Genomic DNA, 11,768 nt, shown 5'->3' with positions numbered 1-11,768 from the left:
TCTCAGGTAACCCCCTTATTTCCATCCCTATAATTTACATATCAAAGCCATACAATCTTCGTCTCAGTGCAGGTCATTAACAATATGTTTAATGACTACGAAACCGGTCTTCCTCCAGTTTTAACTAGTTTTGGTTCCTAGAGGCACACAATTTTCTTCCACAGCTAACCACACACCATCTAATTTTGTTTAAACATTGTATGCCGAATGTTTGTTTAGTTGTTTGAATAAAACAATAAAAATAGGTTGCTTTGTTTTTAAAAACAGAACAACATGCCACTGCTTAGATAATATATTAAATTCTGAAATAAGTAAAACCATATTGAAAATGCAATCTTTGTAAAAGAAAAAGCACACATTTGGAAGACGAGCGCCTTAGATTTGAAGCTGTATTTTTTTAACTTGCCAAAAATACATTTTTACCTAAATCATGTAATAAAATATAAACTATTGAAAACGTCTCTACTTCTTTCATTTGTCCTAAAATGAACATGATTCATTTTAACTCCTTCTATGATGACACTGTGAGCATCTTAAATCAGCTTCTTGAGCAGAGGACCAATTTTTGTCTGTCAGATCCAAACACTCAGTCTAAGGTCCCCTGAAGGCATTCCTCAGGGTTTTCATTATTGACAGTATCCCAGAGAGGTAGGATGGTAGGCAAGGATGACACTTTCTTTTCCAGGAGTGGCCAAAGATTAGTAGCAACAAATTCATTTCCCATCGCTGAAAGGTGCAGTCCATCTGACAAGTAGCAAGAAAAATCCTTTAAATGTAAAGAAGAAAAAAGGAAATGTCAGTAGTCACTTTACAAAACATTTGATAACAGCTAGCCACAATTGGGATCACTGTAGGAAAACTAACAATGACAACAACATATAACAGTAACACTGAGTTCAAAACAGAACAGGTGTAACGTGAGTGGAGCATGGGCGTTCCCGTGCATTTAGCCATGTACTTTGAAACAAACCTGGGTTTGTGCCAGAATGATGTGCCTACCCCTAAGAAGCATAACGAGTAGAAAGATCTTTATTTCTCCTAGTTAGTTTTTCTTTCTATGTGTGATGCAGAATGCATCATGCATATCACACATAGAAAGAGGAAACTGCCTCTTAAGATTGGTGTTTTGCAAGAAGACATTCCTCCCTGTCTGTGATGCAGGCATCTTTGCAGCATGGCGCTAAAGTGCCTAATTTGGTGCGAGGCAGCACACAGTGCCCCAGCGGTAGGAGAAAGCAGGAGTGTGACATTTCTTAGTCGATATGGTACATTTCTGCTCCCCCTGTCATGTATCACAATGAAGCAAGTTGCCGTGCTGTGTTACGTGAAATATTCGGAAATCTGCATCTGTGTGTTTAAGTTAGCATAAGTAGGTTGCAAAACTAACGTTGGGCCTTCAAATGATTGCACTAAAAACATGGCTTTTAAATATTGCTCTCTATACACTCCCTTCATGATTTCATGCATACAGTGATTATCCTTTGATTAATTAGCCCCTTAGCTGCTGGGACACCCCCTCCCCCGCCAACCCCTCCTCCTGTGCTTAGCCCTTTTTTTTTTGGGCTATTTGGAGTAATGCTTAGGCCACCATAATGTTTGTCCACATGAAGTTATCCACGACAAATTTGTGTCCTTTTTTCCACCATCCTGGGGATTCTAAAGTGACCCAGGGGTTTGTGGATTCCCCTGAAGAGACCTAAGAAAATAGCCAAGTTTTGAGATTTATGGGGAAAAAAGTGCTCTGGATAAGTGTCTGTTTTTTTTCATTAAAATGGCATCAATGAACAGTTTGCTGTGCTAAAGTCATCATCGTCCTAGCTTTCAGGAGCATGCAGAGCTGAATCAAAAAACACTATTTTTTTACCACAGTTTCAGCATTTTTCAAAGAGTTGGCACATTTTTCCTATTTTTGTGTGCTTTCAACCTACTACCGGTTTGTGATGGAAACCAGTGTAAAACCCACGGCTGATCCAGGAAAGATATATATTTCTGAAAAGTGGACACAATTCCAAATTCAACAAGCAGTCATATGTGTAGATCCCTCAAGGTTTTCCCAAAGCAACTAAGTATTGAAATAAAGAAATATTAAAAAGGAGTAGGAAAAAACAGCCCTTTGTGACAATGTTTTGATCTATCTTTCTGTCATGAAGGCCGATTTACAAAAGCAATGAACCATTACATTCACTAAATCCTTTCAGTTGTGGGGATATTTAAGGTTTGCAGGTTCTCCCTGAACCCGAGGTACCCAGAGCCAACAACTGAGCTGCACTGTACAATGAGCATAGACCAATTCATATGTTGAAATATGTAGAGTGAAAATTAGGTATGAATAGAGCCAATGTATTTCTGAAATAAGCACAAGTTATGGAATTTAGCAGCAGTGGTTATTTGTCCATCTATGAAATTGTGGGTACCCATAGGAGCAAATGATTTAGAGAGTATTTTTTTGAAATGTCTTCTTTCTTACACACCGGCTTCAATTTGGAAGGCATAAATGCAGCAATATCCAATCCGTAATAACTAATCTCCTGCTTTTCTATGCTCCCACGTCTTCCAGTACAAATGGTACCTCACTTGAATGGGTAGGCCTAATGCCCGCAATAGGAAACGGCCCAAAACGACACATGAGGACATCACATTTTTCCACTCAAAACAGACCCTTTTTGGGCTTTTGGGCCCTAGCTCAGCCAGGCACTTATAGAAACCTAGCAAACCTGTACATTTTTGAAAACTTGACACCTAGGGTAATCCAGGAACAGGTGACTTGCTAGGCTTTCAACAGGTTGTTTTAACCAGAATCCCTTGCAAACCTCAAACTTTGACTGACAAAAAACACATTTTCCTCACAATTCTGTAATGGAAAGTTCTGGAATCTGCAAGGAGTCACAAACCTTCTTCCACTCAGCATTCTCCTAAGTCTTGCGATAAAAATTGTACCTTACTTGTGTGGTTAGGCCTACTGCCTGCAAGAGGAAATGGCCTAAAACGTAACATAGGAACATCACTGTTTTCCACTCAAAACTGACGTTTTTTGCAAAGTAAGTAGCTGTGGATTATGGGCCATAGCTCAGGCAGCACTTAGGGAAACGTAGCAAACCTGCACATTTGTAAAAACTAGACACCTAGGGGAATCCAGGATGGGGTGACTTGCGAATGACCATGAGGTTTTTTTACCCACAATATCCTGCAAACCTCAAACTTTGGCTGAAATCATGCATTTTTCTTACATTTCTGTGATAGAAACTTGCCAGCAACAGGAACAGATCAAACCAAGGTCACTTGCGTGGCAACTTCTATTGACCTTGGTTTGATCCCTACCTATTGCTGGCACTAGGCCCAACCACACATGAGGCGAAGCGTTTCTATTGACACAAGTGGAGCAATGCTGAGTTGTAGGAATTTTGTGGATTCTGGAAGTTACCAACACTGAAATGTAAGGAAAATGTGTGATTTCAGGCAAAGGTTGAGGTTTGTAGGGCACTGTGGGTAAGAAAACCTCCTGGAATTCACACAAGGCACACCACCCTGGAATCCCCTAGTTGGTTACTTTTCAAAAATGTCTGTGGTTGGTAGAGTTGTTCATGGGTGGCGGCCGAGCAAGGCCCCAAATCCCACAGCTACCCTTCTTGTAGATCTCTCCACGTACCATTTTAGGGCATTTTTGTAGCAAGGTCTGTTGGCCAACCATCCACGTGAGGTACAATTTTCATTGTGCAATTTGGGGAAATGCTGTGTAGTAGGAAATGTGTGGCTCTCCACGGATTTCAGAAGTTTTCCTCTTAGAAATATGAGTAATATATAGGTTTTTCGTCAGCATTTGAGGTTTGTAGGACATAGTGGGTAACACAATGGTGTGGGTAAGAAAATGGTGTGGGGTGCATATGAAGGACACCACACTGGACTCCCCCACATGTCTAGTTTTCAGAACCGTCTGGGTCTGGTAGGTTTTTCCAGGTGGCAGCCTATCCAAGCCCAAAAAGTGCAGCCATTCACCATTGCAAGTGGGATGATACTGGGAGTTAGTCAAACTCTACCAGTTCATATGTAAAATCAACACCAAAAAGAATCAAATATCCTCTTGCTTGCTATTGGGAGGGAATGCTTTCATCCCCAAGGGAACGGAAAAAATTAGGTTTCAGGGGTGAGGGTGGGGCCTGATGTTAGGATGGAAAAGACCCGCCCATTATTTTATTACAAATATGTATTGCTGCCATACAGGGGGCTTTCTGCCCCAGAGGCCCGTTCGGGGGTAATTACCCCATATGCCTCCGGGGGGGGAAAAGACTCTGGTGCTATTTACTTAGGGGGGCCTGGCATTGCCCATGCCAAGCAGTCCCCACTCCTATATTTAAAAAAATATCCCTGGCATCTAGCAGGCTTTTTGCCACTAGGGGCAGATAGGGGGTAATTACCCCAGTCAGCCCCCTGGGGAGGGCAGACAGACTGTTGCCCCATTCAGTTGTAGTTGGGACATAACCACGGGCAGCCCCAACCCCTCTATTTTTTATTTCTCTGGCATCTAGTGGGCTTTCTGCCACCCCGGGGGCAGACTGGGGTATTACTCCCATCTGTTCCCGTTGTGGTGGGGGTGGGAGGTGGGGGGCAGAAAGACTGTGTCCCCATTTATTTGGGGGTGGGGATGTGACCATGTTCATTGTGGGCAGCCCCACCACTCTAGGTTTTTAGGAGTGGTGCAGAGTTCCCAGGTGAGATTGGTGAGTCATAGCCAGGAACGTGTGGATCCATAACAAATGCAGTGACCCGCGAGGGAGCATATGCGAAAACCCACTGAAGGGAGGTGCAGCGAGAGCAATAGTGGTGGAAACAGTGGAGGCGCTGGAGCCAATAAGGATCTCTGTGAGAGAATAATTTTGGCACATTGGTATGACAGGAGGCGAATTGCAGCAACATTTATAATGGCAAACAAGATTAGAACAGGTATGCAAGACCCTAGCATTGAAATCGACTGCCTTGTTTGCACTGACTACAACTTGAGCACCCTCTTATAGTGCATAGGTGGCTGTAGACACTGCGCAATCTGAACACAACACCCAAATAAGAGGAGGCGTAGACTCATCAGGTTGCAACCTCTGGAGATTCCCACCAACTGTGTGCCTGACTGCAACTGTATTGTGCATGTGGGTGCCCGAGAGGCAATCACGCTTACTGGACCAACAGTATTGGCGGAAGGGGGCTCTGGAGACTCACAGCATATAGAGGCCCCAATACTGCACATCTCACTGCTGTATTGTGTTTGCTGACCAAAATGGGGAAGGCAGACAGAAGCTAACCGCGAATGACGTTTGATGTAAAGAGCGCTGGCAATTCCTAGCAGGATTTGTCCAGAAACCATGAGCGCCAACATTAGAGACATGCTTCTAGCTTTGCAACAATGCATGCAGTCTATAGATGGGAAGATAGACAAACTAAGCCAGCGCAAGGATCATGAACTGCTAAGTTAGATACGCTGGCAACACGCCTCACTGCAGTAGAGCAGTGTACCTCTACAACAGATGATGACATACAAACCATAAGCACCAAATGTCTAATTATGGAGAAAGTACTGGTGGTCATACAGTCTAAGAATGAGGATCTAGAGACATGCTCACGCCGTAATAATATATGCTTAATGGGTGTTCCTCAGCTGACAAATACGGGGAAAATGGAAACATACATGGTGACTATGCTAACAGAAATCTTCGGCACTGACAACTTCTCCCATTTGCTGGTGATTGAAAGAGCTCACAGATCGCTAATGGTGAGGCCGCCACTGGGGACCCCTCCGCAACCAATCATAGCAAATCTACTAAACCACAGAGATCCTGACACAGTGCTGCAGTTGGCAAGAGAGAAGAAAGAGATCAAATACCAGGGAAACAATATGGTGTTTTTCAATACTTTACAGTGACAGTGCAGGTTTCCCATAAAGAATTTCTTCCTGTAAAAAAACAGAAAAAAAGCTCCATCAGGCAGAGATACCCTATACAATGCTTTATCGGGCCCGTCTCCTCATAGATCACCATGGAGCATCAAAATATTTTATAATACCCAAAGCTGCGATAGAGTACATCATAAAACGTTCTCCAAAGACACGTGAGCAGTTGGATACTGAAGTGGACAACAAGAGTAACTGGGCCATTAGGATGCAGAGACTATTACTGTCCCTTGGTTATGGCTGAAATGCAGGGTTGCTACTGCCTGGGGGTGATATGTTGCGGAGTCGACTGTGATCCTGGGGGAGCTGAGGGTACAATGTGGCAGAGGTCCTGCAACAAAAGTCCTCCTTCCTGGACACCAAAAATGGTTGCATGATGGTGTATGCCACTCATGATAGTACGTCCTTCCAATGGGGGTCCTGCAATTTCTGAATACCCTTCAGAACTCTGCAACCCAATATGGAACTGATCATGACTTGCCAGAATGTAGCTGTCACTCCTGGCCACCTCCATCCACCTGGATGTTCACTGGGACTTTGACAACCCCTACGAGGGTGCACCACCGATGGTTATTCACTGTGATGCACCAGCAGGTGCTGGATCTTGTTCTGATTTGGTTATATTTCAGTTATTTTTGTTTATAGGGATGCCTTTGGCATGAGTGGAATGTTGAAGTGGGTGGGGAAAAGGGAGGCTGCTATGAGTAGTTGTTGCCACCACTGCAAGGATATCTATTGTTTTATCGTGAGGTGCCATATGTTGCCTGACATGTCACACAGGTTGTTGGAAATGGCCCTCTCTACAGGGTCACCCCCAAACATTTTGACTTTCTCCTCCTACTTTTCGATTGATTTTTTCTTATTGGCCTCAGGACTGAGTGTTAAAGTGCTTGTGCTCTCTCACTTAAACATGGTTTAGTTGGTTTATACTCGATTGGCATATTCCATTTACATGTAAGTTCCTTGTAGAGTGGTATACCATATACCCAGAGCCTGTAAACAGCTACCATTGGGCCTGCAGCACTTATTGTGCCACCCACTTAAGAAGTACTTAACATGTCTCAGGCCTGCCATTGCAACCTGAATGCAGTATCCGACTGCCATGTCGATTTGGCATTTAAAACTCCTTGCCAAGCCATAAACTCCCCTTTTATTACATATGTCACCTCTAAGGAAGGCCCTACGTAGCCCACAGGGCAGGGTGCTGTTTAATTACAGGTAGGACATGTACTTTTAAGTTTTAATTGTCCTAGTAGGGAAAAACTCCCAAATTTGTTTTTCGCCACTAAGAGGCCTCCCCCTTCCATAGGATAACATTGGGGATTTCTTATTACATTTAATAAGCTGTAATTCGTAAATCAGAGGAGGCAGCTATTTCATGTTTGGTGTCTATAAACGTGTAATGAAAATCCCTCTTTAATGGTAAAGTCTAATTTATCGTTACAAGTTTGAAAATGACACTTTTAGAAATTTGGCATTTTCCTGCCCTTAGCCATCCGAACCTGCAGCCTGCCTTAGGTCACTTGACTGGGTGTAACTGACAGTTGAGACTTTGTGAATTCCCCCCAGACAGTCACACAATAGTGGGATTAGCAGAGCCTGAAGAGCCTTTCCACTGACAGGATGCGGGCGGAACTGAGCACAGCCCCATTTGCCCCTGAAAAGGCTGTGCTCTGCCACCACACAATAGGCTTAATGCCCTGTATTGTCAGTGCAGCAAGCTGGGAACCAGGGATTGGGAGGCAGAAAACTCCTGGAACTTCAGAGAACCTTTATGGAAAATTCTCCCACTTTCTAGGAGTAGGGCTTGAGGGTATTAATATAGGTGTCAACATCAGGACAGTGCGCGCTCTATGGGCGACGTAATGCAATAAACTGACTCTTGTGAAATGTAATAATTCATGCATTATGTATTAATGCAGTATGTTAACCTTTTGCATTGCAGAGATTCGTGTTAAAGACATCATTAATGTTGTTTACTATGTATTGCTCATTTTCAAGGCTTTGCTGCAGTATTACAAGGTGTGGTTAGGGTGTGGTCCCTATTCTAAGCCTTTCTAGAATCCCTTCCTGCAGCCTGGCTGGGTGTGGCACGTGGGCGGGGCCTGGGTCTATTTAAGGGACCCAGCCCAGCTCCACGTGCTCACTATTCAATGGTCCAGGTGCAGAGCAGCAGCATTTTCCTGAGCTCCTGTTCCGCAGGCCTACCTAGGATTTCCAGGCCCTGGCTTCATTTCCTTGGTGATCTTCAAGCAGGGTGTTAAGGCAGAGGTGGGGTTAGGCCCCCGACTCCGTTTTCAGAAATACTCGAGTTTTGGGCCTTTTGGTTACATTGCGTGTGCAATGGTTTTCTTGGCATTTAACTCCTGCAGTTTGGATCGGCAGTGTGCGCGATCGTATCTTGTCATTTAAACCTTGATGGTTGAATCAGCAATAGTGTGCACAATTCATTCTTGGCATTTAACTTTCACAGTTCGGATCAGCAGAGTGCGCGATCGTATCTTGTCATTTAACTCTTGATGGCTAAGTCAGCAACAGTGTGCACGATTCATTCTTGGCATTTAACTTTCACGGTTCGGATCGGCAGAGTGCGCAATCGTATCCTGGCATTTAAACCTTGGTGGTTGAATCGGCAGCAGTGTGCGCGATTCATTCTTGGCATTTAACTTTCACAGTTCGGATCGGCAGAGCGCACAATCTTATTTTTACATTTGAATCCTGATGGTTGAATCAATGACAGAGTGTGAAAGTCATTCTTGGCAATTAACCCTTGTGTTTCAGATCGGCGGAAAGCGCGATCATTTCTAGACATTGAAATGTTGATGCACATTTTTGATACTTAAAGTGTATAATAATTCTTAAGCAATTGCATCCTTGCAACCAATGTGTTCAATGATTACTATTATAGTGTGTCTTTGCACAGTCATTCATGAACCTAATGCAGATTATTCCTGAAAACTAATATGTTTATTGATCACTGTTATTAAGCAGTTTCTATTCAAATAAATAATTTGATTTAGTTCAAGGTTCTGAACTTCAGATTGTATTCAAAGGAAACTCTCATATGGATGTTTGCATAATGCTTATTTATTTTCCAGGTACTCAGAGCTAATAAGGTTATGATGAATGAAGGCTCTTGATCATTCATGTTATCAGTCCATAGCTATCCTGAACGGAGCTTAAAAGTCAAAGAGCATAACCTGATTATTGTGTTCTTAACTTCTCCTTTCACAGGTCTCCTTCCACGCTGTTCCCAACCTAAAACCCCTTCCCCCACTTGGCCATTCTTTAACTCTGTGCTATAACGGCTAGTAGAGTTTGGAGCTGCCAAGAGGTGGACATATTGGGAACAGGCGCAAACCCCGAGGATCCGGACTCCCTGACAATAGGGCTCACAAACCAACTCTTAAGTTCACTACTGGACCTGAGGAAGGGCTCTCTGAGGACTGCCTGCTGCTGTGATTGGCTGTGACCTCTGCCAAACTGCTGCTGTACCTGGAAGGACTGCTTTTCTGTTTGGATCCTGCCTTGAAGCCTCAGAGGCCAGTTCTGCTGTTGAGCCCGGCATCTTCACCTGCAACCAGGACTTCCAGAAGTGACTCCAAGGGCTAGTTTGCTGGCCTCTTGTTCAGAGCCACACAGACATAACAGGCTTTCACCATCTTGAACCCGCACCTGGATCCAGCCTGAGTGAGTCCTGAACCCCCAAGAGGTCTTCATCCACTCCTGGACCCTTGGTTGTGGTGCTAAAGGTGCCCAGATGGCCATTCTCCAAATCTGAAGTCTTAAGACAAAATGTGGCCAAAAAAGTGCTCTTAGAACCAGAGGAGAATAGGACTAACCTGCTTTCCTATCTGCCCGCAGGACTATCGCCGGTCAGATTGACTTTGAGGCTTCTCCCGCTACATTCGTCTCCACAGCAGCAAATCCTTTTTAGCGGTCCTTCACAAAAGGGGTAGCCAACCTAGTGGAACTGTCTTCAGCTACAGCCTTCTGCTTTGCACTGCTGAAGATTTTCAACTTCCATCTCGATGATTAAGTCTGAAGGTAAAAATCTTTACCCCGCCTTTGCTCCACAATTCTTCAGTGATGACGCTCTAAACTCGGACACTCCTGCCGTCTTGCCCCGCTAAACTTCTACCTTTTGAGAGACTTTTTCTTGAAGAAATGTTTAAGTCCGAAGGTAAGAGCTGACCGGGTCCAATCCACTTTGTGTATCCAAACCGTGGTCTATTGAGATCAGCCTTAACTTTTGACTCTGCCCTGATCTAGCCCGACCAGGTGTCCATTCGCTTTTGATGGTTTTGATGTCAAATTATTTCTTTAAATGTACTCTACTTGTCTAAATTGGTTTGGGGTTTTCACTTTATTACTGTTTGTGTGCTGCATAAATACTTTCACATTGCCTCTAAGTTTAGCCTGATTCCTTTTTGTGCCAAGCTACCCAGGGTTAAGTGACTTTTTGTGGTTCACCCGGCAAGGGACTGTGGCTGTTGCTTGACCAGGGCTCACACCCCAGTCAACCCACTTTCTCACATAGGTCATATGATAGAAGTTGTAGGTTGTCATCACCCAAACCCCAGGACATATATCCTTTTTAACCTGGAATATACAGGGGCTTAAGAACCCCTGAAAAGCACGTCAAGTACTTGCTTACCTAGACTGGCATCATATATAAACAGCATTATTGCAAGCAACACATCTGACACAATACACAGATAATAAAGTGGGCACCAGGTGGGCTCATCGTTCCTCCTGGCTTCTTCCTACTCATCATACTCTAGGGGAGTCTTGATATTGGCTAAAAGGGGCATACCTTTCACGGTCACACATTCAAGAGATAATCAAGGCTGATACATAATAGTGCAGGGCAGTTTGTGTGGCACTTGGTGATCTTAGTGAATACTTATAAACAGATTTGGACTAAGTTGCACTCCATGCAGGCGGCTGCCATTATGTGGGGTGGGGATCTTAATACATAGCTGGATCCGGAGCTTGATAGATTGGCAAAGGCGGAAAGACATGAAAGATGGGCTGCCAGAGTTCACCATGAAGACATGGTGAAGGGTGGTCTAGTGGTCTTGTGGAGACTGCGGAATCCCACTGTGAGGAAGGGTACATTAACCTCCTCAGTGCATGGCTCATGGTCATTACTATACTATTGGCTGGCACTCCGGGGGCTTAGCTTGTGGACTGTGGAGGTGTTTCACTTGCCTAGAAATCAGATCACGCCCTAGTGAAACTTGTGATATTGCTATGTATGCAAAGACCCACACAGTTTACCTGGAGATTCCCAGCTACTGCTTGTTAGACCAGGTGTTTTGGAAGAGGATGTGCTCAGCTATCACTGAATAGCTCGACAAAATGTGGGGACTGTGGAAGGGTGGAAACATTGTTGGAAGCATTTAAAGTCAAAATAATGGGGGTGGGGGGGGTCTGCATTAGCACACAAGCTTGTGTTTTGAAGGACAATCGCCAACAATTTCACATAACAGAGAACAAACTGCGGGAATTGGAACGGGATTATGAAGCTGCATCTTGCATGAGGATTCTAGCTGCAATTCGAGATCAAATGATGACCTACAATGACATGGCAGAGCGGGAAATCCATTGTTTTTCGCAATGCCATGTGGCACAAGCTATGGAGAAGGAGGTCCCCCAGGGTGCAATCTGGCCAATAAAATAATGACTCAACAGGCACACACTCACATTGTCAAAATTGTAGACACTGGGAGTGAGGCTTGCTATGATACACCGGCCATCACAAAGACATTCTCAGACTTATACACGCAGCTCAATGCCACAAGAGACATGGCGTCAGAAGTAGAAGCTG

The 11,768-nt window shown here is 44.2% G+C and overlaps 1 protein-coding gene across 1 annotated transcript in view; it reads right to left on the bottom strand.

Annotated features, from left to right (window-relative positions):
- Positions 1 to 375: 375 nt before the first annotated feature.
- Positions 376 to 11,768, bottom strand: part of IAH1 (isoamyl acetate hydrolyzing esterase 1 (putative)) — a 197,837-nt gene continuing 186,444 nt past the window's right edge. The window contains exon 6 of the mRNA XM_069235904.1: positions 376 to 766. Within this exon, the coding sequence (XP_069092005.1) occupies positions 587 to 766 (180 nt within the window). The 3' untranslated portion in view covers positions 376 to 586. The remainder of the gene's footprint in view (positions 767 to 11,768) is intronic.

The sequence above is a fragment of the Pleurodeles waltl genome, chromosome 5 (assembly GCF_031143425.1).
Source record: "Pleurodeles waltl isolate 20211129_DDA chromosome 5, aPleWal1.hap1.20221129, whole genome shotgun sequence".
Classification (NCBI taxonomy): Eukaryota; Metazoa; Chordata; class Amphibia; order Caudata; family Salamandridae; genus Pleurodeles; species Pleurodeles waltl.
The sequence above is the reverse complement of the archived record's forward strand: the minus strand, read 5'-3'. Positions and strand labels throughout refer to the sequence as shown.